The 11,954-nt window shown below is 50.4% G+C and overlaps 1 protein-coding gene across 7 annotated transcripts in view; it reads right to left on the minus strand.

Moving 5' to 3' along the window:
- Positions 1 to 11,187, minus strand: part of TACC2 (transforming acidic coiled-coil containing protein 2) — a 111,722-nt gene extending 100,535 nt beyond the window's left edge. For 5 of the 7 annotated variants that reach the window (XM_054163871.1, XM_054163870.1, XM_054163869.1 and 2 more), the window contains exon 1: positions 10,052 to 11,187. In XM_054163871.1, the coding sequence (XP_054019846.1) occupies positions 10,052 to 11,094 (1,043 nt within the window). In that variant the 5' untranslated portion in view covers positions 11,095 to 11,187. The remainder of the gene's footprint in view (positions 1 to 10,051) is intronic. The other 2 variants (XM_054163873.1, XM_009910395.2) reach the window with 2 other exon arrangements.
- Between the last annotated feature and the right edge of the window lie 767 nt (positions 11,188 to 11,954).

An 11,954-nucleotide genomic window follows, 5' to 3' on the forward strand; every position in this document is an offset into this window, starting at 1 on the left:
AGGCAGGGTCATTCAGAGCAGGCTGCACAGGTTCACAAGGTGCAGGCAGGTTTGGAATCTCTCCAGAGATACCTTCCACCCGGTGCTGGAAGGCAGAGTCTTTTCCTCAGGCATGTGACATTTTTACCCTAACCTGAAGAAGATGGGAAATCGAATGACTTCAGTTCAGTACCTCAGGAAGTGCTGCATCCCAGGACACTCCTTTGGCTGTGCTTCCAGAAGCCTGGACTGTGACATCAGAAATGGCCTCAGAGAGCCTGTCAGTCAGGCTGCAGCACATGGTCAGGCTGCTTTAAGACTGTGGGTGGGCACCTGGTGGTATCTTCCAGTGGTCACTGGTGACCCTCTCTGCCTAGCTCCTGTGAACTCAGGCTGAGGCTTTTCCCATAAACCAAACCAAAGCACTTGGGGGGAGAAGGGGAGGAAGGGAAGGGCTCAGCCTGCAAAAAAACTATGAAGAATCCATGAAATTAGCTTGGAATCATGGAATCACAGAACTGTCAGGGTTGGAAGGGACCTCAAGGATCAGCCAGTTCCAACCCCCCTGCCATGGGCAGGGACACCTCACACTACAGCAGGTTGCTCACAGCCACCTCCAGCCTGGCTGCAAACACCTCCAGGGATGAGGCTTCCACCACCTCCCTGGGCAGCCTGTGCCAGGCTCTCACCACCCTCATGAGGAACGACTTCTTCCTAACATCCAGTCTCCCCCTTTCTAATTTTGCTCCATCCCCCCTTGACCTAGCTTGGAAAGAGTGAGAAACTACATGTCAAAAGAGCCCAACCAAGCAACACCCCCAAATGTTCATGCTGTTTATTTTGGGGTTTGTTGGGTTTTGTTTGCTTTGGGGTTTGTTGTGGGGGGATTTGATTGGTGGGTTTGCTTTTGTTAGGTTTGGGGTTTTTTTGGGGGGGTGTTTTGGTTTGGGGTATTTTTAGGAATACAGGATGAATTCCTATCAGATTGTGAAGTGATAACCTGGAAGCATGGAAACAAGGCTTGCTCTGCTCCACCTCTTTAAGCTGAGGTGATCACTGTCTCTCAGCATGTACAAAGGCTACGGTGTCTGTGAGAAACTTGAAGAAAAGCTATCAGAACAGCAGTGCCTGGATTTGCTGGATTTGAGCAAAGATTAGTTCACAGGATCAGAAGAGGTCAGGGGTTGGAAGGGACCTCTGGAGGTCATTGAGTCCAACCCCCTGCCAGAGCAGGACCATAGAATCCAGCACAGGTCACACAGGAACACATCCAGATGGGGCTGGAAAGGCTCCAGAGGAGACTCCCCAACCCCTCTGGGGAGCCTGTTCCAGTGCTCTGTGACCCTCACAGTGAAGAAGTTCCTCCTCATGTTGAGGTGGAACCTCCTGTGCTGGAGTTTCCATCCCTTGCCCCTTGTCCTATCCCAGGACACAAGAGAGCAGAGACTGTTGCTGACCCTTCCTTCCTGACCCCCCAGCCCTCAGATATTGATAGACATTGATCAGATCCCCTCTCAGTCATCTTCCCTCCCGACTAACCAGCCCCAGGGCTCTCAGCCTCTCCTCACCAGGCAGTGCTGCAGTCCCTTCAGCATCCTTGTAGCCCTCCCTTGGACTCTCTCCAGCAGATCCCTGTCCCTCTTGAACTGGGGAGCCCAGAGCTGGATGCAATAATCCAGGTGGGGCCTCAGCAGGGCAGAGTAGAGGAGAAGAACCTTCCTGGATCTGCTGGCCACAGTCCTCTGAATGCAGCCCAGCATTGGCTTTCTTGGCCAGCAGGGCACATTGCTGTCCCACGGAGGACTTGTATTAATTACCTAGTTGTATGATGCAGCCTTCCTCAAACATCTGTGTGATTTTTAAACCATTCTTTGTGAAAACTTCATGCCCATTTTCAGCCAAGGAAACCACAGAACTTCACTTCAGTTTGCTGAGACCTGAAGGGGAGTGGCTCTTTGGCGTTCCCTACTCGGAGGTTCCTAAGCCATACGCTCTGCAAAACCACAGAGCCAATTAGCTGCAGAGCAGCCTGGCTGAGGTATCCAAACCACCCCTGGAACAAACACCTGAGCTTTCTGTTTCCACTACTTTCCACACACAAGTTGCCCACAACCATCATTTGTGGTGGGTGAAAATTAGGTGGTGCGATTCCCAGCAATTTTCATTGGCAAAGCTTTGGGAGGCTTGGCTCTTTCAGTTCCCAGACTTTGACCTTCACCTTCCTGTTTGATTAAAAAAGGGAGGTTTGATGCTAACCCATCCTGGTCCCGAGGAGCCAAGTGAGGGGAGGCTGCAGTTTTGCAAAGTCCCCCCAAGTTAGGTTGATTTTTAGGAAACCCTAGGCTAGACTCACAGCCTCACACACTGCAGTGATAGAGAACCACAGAATGCACTGGGTTGGAAGGGACCCTCAAAGGTCATCTTGCACAACCCCCTGAAGTCAGCAGGGACACTGCCAGCTAGATCAGGTTGCTCAGGGCCACATCAAGTTTGACCTTGAATGTCTCCAGAGATGGCACAGCCTGTTCCAGTATTTCAGCACTCCCCTCCTCTAGCAAGCCAAGGCCTTTAAAGCTTAAACCAGAAGAACACAGTGTGAAGAGCAATGCACACAACAGACATTTCAGGTACCCTCACAGCATTCAAAACCAGAGAAGGGCAACAAAGCTGGGGAGGGGTCTGCAGCACAGCCCTGTGAGGAGAGGCTGAGGGAGCTGGGGTTGCTTAGCCTGGAGAAGAGGAGGCTCAGGGGAGACCTACAGCTCTCTACAACTACCTGAAGGGAGGCTGTAGCCAGGTGGGGGTTGGTCTTGTCTCCCATGCAAGCAGCACCAGAACAAGAGGACACAGTCTCAAGCTGTGCCAGGGGAGGTTTAGGCTGGATGTTAGGAAGAAATTCTTCCCAGCAAGAGAGATTGGCCATTGGGATGTGCTGCCCAGGGAGGTGGTGGAGTCCCCATCACTGGGGGTGTTTAGGAAGAGCCTGGATGAGGCACTTGGTGCCATGGCTTAGTTGATCATCTAGGGTTGGGTGATAGATTGGACTGGATGATCTCGGAGGTCTTTTCCAACCTGGTTAATTCTATTCTTTTCTAAATATGGGAAATCTTGGAGACTTTTAAATAGTCATCAAAACTAACTCTCTATTTCGACTCCCTTGGCAATCTGGCTATGAAGAGACTGAAGGTTTTAAATGTCCATTTATCTTCCAGGACAGGTAAAGTTTTTCTTCCTTAGCTGTTAGAAACTGAGTAATCTTACGTGCTGTTTGCTTTCATTCCAGGAAACTAATCCAATCTTCCCTGTCTGCTGCAGAGTTATTCTTAGCTGGCTTTGATATTTCTATCAGCTAGGAGAGCACAACAATGTTCTCATGCTAACAAATTCCAAAGATTTTACATAAGCTCTTGAGTGCCTTTAAAAACCCCACACCTTTATTGATTATGCTGGTTCGTGTTTCCTTAGCCAAAGGAGCCAGGACAAACGGGCTGAAGAGGAATAAAAAGCACTTTGATGAGTTTCAGTTCCATGAAGCAAGTGCTCTGTGTTTTTCAGGGCATCTTGTCCAAAGAGAAGCCAAGCTCCACAGGTTTGAGGCTGGAAAACACCAGGTAGTTCAGGCCAGGTCGCTTAAAGCCCTACTTGTCTACCTGCAGCCTGTTTGCCCAATTTGATTTTCCATCAGCTGAGGCAGCTAGACAGCCCCTGACTGAGGCAAGGCAGCATAACTGGGAGCATAGTTCTTGTAGGACAGGCTGGGTGAAAATGCATCTCAGGACTGCACAGCATTCTCTCCTCCCCCCAGGCTGATCTGTTAGAGGCTTGGGGCCAAATTCTTTGCTGCTATCACTCCACTTGTGCAGGGAGTTTGGCCCAACATTCGCTGGCTTTCAGGGTAGGCTGCAGCCTCACACAGCTGTTCCAAAAGGAATGTGCCAAGAGGTAACAACAAGTACATCAGTGACATTAAACTGGGGAGTCTGAGGGTGCTTCTGGACAGCTGGTTATTTCACTGAGGAGCATGAGTCACTGGGGCAGGTACTGAGCAGAGAAGAGAAAAGATTAATCCTGGGCAAACAGGGAAGATTTGCTCATCTGGGAGGAGATCCCAAGCACATTTCAGCAAGGAGGACAAGATTAACAAAACACACTAGGGCTGGTTCCTGACAGCAACAGAGAATGGTGGCACCCAGCCTTCCACAGGGACCTTAGAATCCAGAACAGTTCAGCCTTAGATTGGAGCAATTACCGTTTGTGCAATTTGAGATGCAGAGCTTCTCACAGGCCAGAGACTCTACTGTAGGAACTGACCTGTGGAGTGAGGATAGATGAATAAACCCATGAAGATCTGTGTAACAGATTTTGTCTGCTCCAGAGTATGTCCCACCTGCTGCTAGCAATGCACACGTGGGCTTCCCTGTCCCTGCACCAGCAGTGATAAGACAGGCTCTGAGGACACCAGCTGAAAAGGTAGAAGGAAGGGAAAGCAGAAAGCAAAGGGCGAGGCAAATACTGCAGAGCTCTGGCTCCTCAGACATGGCTCCAGAGGAGTCTCTGTGGAGAAGCACTGGAGTGCAATGCAAGCATGCCAAGATGCAAGGAAAACTGGAAGGAAGCCACATCCAAGTCATGGAGAATATGCTTGTGTCTGTAATTGCTGTTCTCAGAGCTGCCCTCGGCGGGGTTCAAAGCTGGGGCTAATCCTGCTTTGCATATTCTATTAGAAACAGGGACAGTGGAGCGAGCTCCCTGGTATCCACTTCTGCAAGAAAGCAGACAGCAGAGTTAGAACAGAAAATGTGGGGAGCTGCAGGATGTGCAGAAACAATGCTGGGAAAGGAGGCAGCTCACTTGGAAGAAGCAAGGTTGGAAAACACAGCTGGGGAAAACTAAATAAGGGGTGGAGGGGAATCCTAAAGTAGTGTTTACCTCAATGAGAAAAGGAGACTAGAATTGATGCCAAGCTGCCTGTTCAGATATTGGACAAGGTATGGCAGTGTCCATGCTGGATTTCCTGGGCAAGTGGCAGTACTGCATTGACTCAATGTTACTGCTTGAGAAAAAGAGAAGGATGTGTGGAAGAAGCAGCACAGGTATCATCCAAGCATGTCAATACCTACCTTAGGAGTATGTGGCTAAGCTTCTCAGGAGTGTTACAGAATGATTTCAGTACAGCAGACCCACCAACAATTTGGCAGGACCAGAGATGATTTACTTCTAGACTTGTGTGTGGCAGAGGAACACATAAATGAAAGAGAAAAACAGCCCTCATGGCATCACATCACATCACATCCCTAGCTTTCCATTGCTGTCTTACTACAACAGGGCACAGTAGCAAAGCAGCAGTTCAGAAAGGCCTTACACTGACTTAGACACTGCCTAAAACTGTGGTCACTTGGGTCAGTGGCATCCTTTAGAAGTAGGTTTTACTACTTCAAAAGCAGCATGAGATGTCCAATGAAGTTACCTTAGTTTAAGTACACCACCCATGAAATATCCCAGGCTTCACACAGGCAGTTCCCACACAGCTCCCCATCCAGCTGATTTAGTCAGGAGCTGCAGGCTGAGCTGCTTGCCTCTCCAACAGCAGAAGTGTACTGAGAGGTGCACCTGCCGAGGGCAGCAATGACAGTAAGGTGGGAGGGAAATAAAGAGAAAGGGCTCAGCTGCAAAGGGAGAAAGGCAGGAGAGCAGCCTGAGCGATTCTGTGCATTTCAATTACATGCAGATCAGCTCCAGCTCTTTCTCTCTTTGCTTTGTGATCCTGAGGTGCTGCACACCTGAGTTAATTTTGCAGACAAAAGCCAGATCAAGCTGCATAATCACTGCTTTGATAAGATTCCTTTTGACTCCAAACTCTTGTTTTCAGGCACTACCACCACAAAGCCCGAGTGCTCAAACCCCACTCCACTGCTCTGAGAAGCAGTTCTGCATTCCACAGCTCCTCCAGCAAGCCCGTCAGAGTATCTGATACTCTACTTGTTATGCAGACAAAAGACCAAGTCGATCTTTACTGAGGAGCTAACATTCTTTTGGGCCTTACTGAACTTGCCAATGCTTGATGGCAAGAGCAAAGCATGAAGCAAATCCAGAAGTATGTCTGGACCAGCTTTAGAGATCTTGTCTGACCTATACATAGGACGCAAGGAATGTTTCTCCAGGAGCTCTGCTGATGCCAGCTGCTGCAATGTGCTTGCCATATAAGAATATTGTTTAGATATGCAAGTGGTGTGAGCCAGTGCAGCAGAACTCCCAAAATAACCCCACAGCCATGGCAGTGACAGGACACTGCCCTCGGTGTGATGCTGCAGCTGGGAGAGGGTCCTCTTGGTAGAGTTTCTTGCAGTGTCAAAACTGCTAGGGAACACTTGTTCTCAAAGCAGCACAGTGCCACAGCCTCCTTGCCCTGTGTGTGCCACAGTGAGTAGCAGTTGAGGAACAGCCAGGAAGGAAGGTTTCAGGCACCACAGAGCATGATTACAGCTCTGGAAGCACTACACCATCTCTGTTAGGAGGTCAGGTAGGGAGAGGACTGGGGGGAATGGAGCAAAACCAGAAATGGGGAGATTCAGATTGGATGTCAGGAAGAAGTTCTTCCCCATAAGGGTGGTGAGAGACTGGCACAGGTTGCCCAGGGAGGTGGTGGAAGCCTCAGCCCTGGAGGTTTTGAAGGCCAGGCTGGATGTGGCTGTGAGCAAGCTGACCTAGTGTGAGGTGTCCCTGCCCCTGGCAGGGGGGCTGGAACTGGATGATCCTTGAGGTCCCTTCCAACCCTGACAAGTCTGTGGTTCTCTGTTGATTTGCATGGACAGGCTGAAATAAAGATTGCTTCTACAGCAGATGATCTACACCAAGCCAACTCAATCTGCAGTAGCAGCAGAAGCTGTGGGAAGACCAAGGCTGCACAGTGGCCTCCTGCATTTGAGGCTGTTGGAGGCAGTGGGTGCATTGCTCAGCCAGCACAGCCCTTGCTCCTCCATGCACCAAACTGGTTGTGCTGCGGGGTGCAGAGGACAGCCTCACCTGACTGCTCGGTGAGCGTGCCACGAGGCTTGCAGTGTGCTTGCACCTCCGTGTGCTCTCCCCTCGGCAGCACACCCAGCTCCATGCTGAGCCTCTGAACACCTCCACAGCCCTGCAACACCCAAAGGCCTCTCAACAAGCTGAGTGTTTTGCTGAGCCAACAAATCAGCAAATGATGCAATCTGTTCTCCATACCTTAGGGATGCACAGCTGGGAAGGACTTCAGAGCCTCCACTTCAAACAGCTGCCTTGGCACTTTTTCCAGGAGACAATGGAAGTTTGCACGTAGCAGCCACCTGGGATGAGAGGCAATCCACACCACCTCTGGACAGCCCTAAAACTCTGCCATCACTTCTCATCCTGTTCTGTGCTCTGCTCAACATCAGCCCGTGATGCAAACTGAAGTATTTCAGTGGCATAAGGTGTAAGGATTTCCTGTTCGTACTCTTTCCTTCCAAGCAGAAGGCAGCAAAATGCAGTTGGGCCAACAGCAGATTGGGAAGGAGACATTTTGATGCCCAGAGAGGGTTTTCAGTCACAGATTCAGCACAGAGATAGAAATGTCAAAACCATACAAGGTGGTGTGATTTTTCACTCCTTACCAGTGCTGACAGGTGGGTTTGCCAAACCCAAACCTTCCCTGCTCCTCTTAACAGCACAGCTGTAGTTCCACAGGAAAATGAGGCTAAATACTTCAGCCACAACCTCCCTTCCAAAAATAATTGTCCTTCCCACTGAAGACATGAAGGGAAGTTATTGGTGCTGCACTATTGCCTTCAGACACAAAGGCTCTTCCTGATACTTGACCACTGTCCCACTTGAAAAGGAGTCACTGCAGAAAGTTCTTGGATCTACTGTTCATCACAAGACCACCCTGCTCCCCATCCCATAGCCAAGGAGGTAAAAGAAATGCCACCATTTCCTCTGCAGGAAGAAATCCTAACAGGGATTTAGGAGCCAGACCACAACAACTTTGCCCCCTCGCCCACAGGTCAGTGGAGCTTCAGCATAAGAGCCCTTCTAAGGGAGGGAGCTGTAGAGAAGCAGTGGAGGAAGGAGGGAACAGTGCTGCAGTAACTGAGAACCTGCCATCGCCTTCTCCTTTACTTTTTAGCACTATTTTGCAAGCTAGGGAGGATTCTTTCTCCCTCAAGCTCTTTCCACACTTTTTTTTATGCTTATGGTAGTATATCCTCTGTGGGGCTTGCAGGGCACAGAACAACTGGAAACCACTCTTTTGAGCAACTCCTTGTTGTGACTGGAACACAGAGCGTGGAACACAGCCTGAAATTCATCAGCGCAGCGCCAGCTCTGAGCTCAGAGGGAAAGCAGACTGCTCAGTGTGTTGGACATGCTGAAAACAGGCTGGCCAGCTCAGTTAATGCTTTCTGCTTCTCTTGTGCTCCAAGTGTCTGTTCCTCTAGGGAACAAGCCCGATGGAAGCAGGGACTCCTCCCTAGCTCTGAGGGTCCCCCGTGTTGCAGCCCGCAGCGCTGCGCCCGCGCCGGGCTCCGCACGCTTGGTATGTGTGTGGCAGCACTTGCAGCTGCAGCCCCAAAGCAGCAGCTGCCTCTTGATGCAAAGCCTCGCGCTGGAAAAACAGGTGATAAGGAATTCTTCAAGCATATGCAAGCATTGAGCAACTACTCCATGAATTGCCAGCAGCTGTTTCCAGAACCCTGCCCTGCTCTGCTCGCCACAGGTATGTATTTGAAGGAGGACACCCACCCGGATACAAAACACAGACACACATGGGCTGACCCAGCGTCCCTTCAGCCTCCGAAACCAAACCTTGCCAGCAATTTGTTTGGTAATTTCCAAGCTCCCCACTGTGAAGCTTCCCATCATATAAAGAGAAACAAAAGGAGCTAGAGAGAGAGCAGCGATCTCCTTTTCACTCCGTAGATCCCTAAAGATGAAGTCCTCTTGCTCTTCGGACTTCCAACATCTCGAATATCCTTCCAAAGCGCTTTCTGCTCACACAGTTAGACCAGTCCCTGTCCCAGAGCCACAACAGGAAGAACTCCCCCACGTTCCCACCACAGAAACATCTCAGGTATTTTCACTTACAAGGTGGTTTTGGCACTTCAACCCTTAAGGAATGCCAAACATTTGCCCTCCTTACGCTGACTTTTTTTGGTAAGGCTTATAAATATTCCATCTATGCAGAGCATTTAGCTGTGTTGTCTGAAACAGTTCAGCTTGCCACAGCACCCCTCTGCTGTGGTCTCTCAGCAGAGGCAGCTATAGCTGCTTGCTCAGGGATGGGAAGGAAAGGGCCAGCAGGCAAGAAGGTTGCTGAGGTTAGAGAGGAAGCAGTGGCACGGCTGAAGGGAAAGCATCTCTTCTAAGATCATCACGCTTTTGAATTAGCTGCACAGCCAGCTGAGGATTCAGACAGCAAAGTGGAAACTCACCCCACAAAACCCAAACCAAACCAACAAACCAACCCTCTTTAACTGTATTAAAGCAGTTAACTGCTAGGTTTGGAAAATAAGCAACTCCTCTTAGGCTCCACAAATCCCAGCTAAGAAGAATTCACATCTGCAACAACTCCATGGCATTAGAAGCACTGAATAACAGTGATCAAAGGCACTGTCAATACAGTTCTGTGATACAGGAGGATAAGAGGAGGGCCTAGACAACTAACAGTGTGAGTAACTGGGTTATGCTCCAGGCTTGGTTTTGAAGTGCTGCAGGTCTCATTTAACTGGGTCACCTAAACTTAGGCAGAAGTCTGCTAACTGAGGGCTAGGAAGGTGCTGTTTGTTTGTCTGACTTTAGGCTGAGCACTGGGAAGTGTAAACAAATTCACCCAGGTGAGGGCAGGAGTCTGGACAGCAGATGGAACAGGTCAGAACTGTGCTGCTCAGCTTTTAGGAGCCCTCTGCACAGACTGCGTTTAAAAGGAAGAGAGGTTTAACAGAAATGTAGGAAGAGAGTTAAGTGCCATGCCCACCCAGACACTGGGCATCCACATTGAAGACTGTAACCCTATCAAGCCCCAGGCTCCTGACAAGCATCTCATGTAGTAATTTAAAGTAAATACCTTTCAGGAGGTAATCCTGCCACAGCCATGTCCTGAAGTTCATCCAGGTCAATGTCCTTAGGCTCAGTTAATGCCAGCGCTGAGAGCTTTCCTTTGGCATCCTGAAGTGAGCTTTCATGTTCTGAATTCCTCTTGCTTGGCTGATTTTCAGCAGCAGTGAGATCTGTACAGGCAGAATGCTCATCCTGCTCCATCACAGGAAGGGCTGGAGAGTGATTTTTATACAGGGCTGTCTCCTGCTCTCCTGGGCTCGTGGTTATAGCTAAGCCACCTTCACCACTGACTAACATCCTTGCAGTACCTGTTTCAGGGATGCCTCCAGTCTTTTTGTTACCTGTCTTTGCTGTGCTTAGCACTGTGCCACTGCTCCCTTCTGCACCTCCCTTGGTTGCATGGCTGGATTCTAGTTGAGAGCCAGTTTGCAGGCAGCCATCCTGGCTCACTTCATTCTTCAAGTAATCTATTAACCCACGCTCTGCCACTTTCTTTTCCTGTGACCCTGCCAATGTTTCCATGCATTTCCTATTTGCTGGCTCATCTCCTATCATCTGCATGTCATTCTGAGACTGGCTGTCAAGCAGGATATTGCTGCAGATGTGCGTCTCCTGACTCTCCCCAGGTGGCACAGTAAAATCACCTGGCAATTGAGAAGACCTTCCCGGGAGGAGTGTTGAAGCTGCCATGCCAGAGGCGCTCTTGGCAGCGCCTGGATCACCGTACTCACTTTCCTGCTGTTCATTTGGCTGCAGATGCTGGAGCTGCTCAGTAGGAAGACTTACATCCTCTTCGGACGGAGCTGGTCCTGCATTCCACTCTGTAATTAAGTCGTTTCCCCCCGCGGTAGCAGCATCTTCTAAGCCATTCTCCTGCGCATCGCCTGTGGAGATAACAGCTCCAGAGGCTGGCTGCTGACTGTCGGAGCGGGCGGGCAAGTTCTCAGCTGCTGCCCCATCAAACGAAGCCGGCCCTTGCTGCTTTATCTCTAAGCTCATTAGCACTCCAGGATCGATGCCCCTAGCACACGTGCCTTCCTTTCTTTCCATCCCACTGCTCTCCGGATGCTCAGAGTTTCTGCCCGGCTTTTGCAGCTTTCCCGGAGCACGCTCAGCAGGTGCAGCGCCATCCAACCTAGGGACCGCTCCTGAGCAGCTGCTGGACTGCCTCTTTTCCTCAGCGTCCTGGAGACCTGCTGCTGGCAGCTCCCTCGCTGGGTTTTCTTGCTGCAGAGGTTTGCCCTCGTCGGCTTTGCAGGAAGTCTCAGGAGCTAAAGGCAACTCCTGCTCCCCTGCCTCTGAGGTGCTCTCGGGAGCCCCTTTGCCCTCCTTGTTTGACTCTGAAAGGTTCCCAGCACCGCCCAGCTCTGCTGTATCCTTGGCCCCTGGGCTCTGCTTGAAGCCTGCATGGTTTTCAGACAGGAGCTGGGGTAACTCAGCACTCAGTGTGCTGCGGACAGTTGTTTTAAATATCTGGCTGATGTGCTCCCTGAAGTTTGGGAGGCTGGAGCCAAGGTCCAGAGAGCTGCAAGTCAGAGCCTCATGCTCCCTCCCAGAGTTCTCTGCAGACTGCTCGGTGGTGCTGCTATCTGCCCTGCTTATGTTGTTTCTCTCTCCTGGAAGCTCTTCCCCCGTTTCTGACCCCCCAGGTTTCTCTAAGATCTCGCCGTCCTTGTCAGCCACACAGCCATTGGCTGCAATTTCCTCATTACAGCCTTCTTGTTTACCAGCAGATGAAAGGCTCAGCAGCTTCCCTTCCAGAGCGGGGAGAGCTAGCAGCGACTCTGCCGAACTGTCACTCTGCTCTGCTTTGAAGTTTACCTCACTTTTTGTTGCTTGGGATTTAATTGCAGGTAGCTCTTTCTTCGGCTTCTCAGAACAGAACTGGGATAAGTTTCCGGTGCTCTGCC

The sequence above is a fragment of the Dryobates pubescens genome, chromosome 8, assembly GCF_014839835.1.
Source record: "Dryobates pubescens isolate bDryPub1 chromosome 8, bDryPub1.pri, whole genome shotgun sequence".
Lineage (NCBI taxonomy): Eukaryota > Metazoa > Chordata > Aves > Piciformes > Picidae > Dryobates > Dryobates pubescens.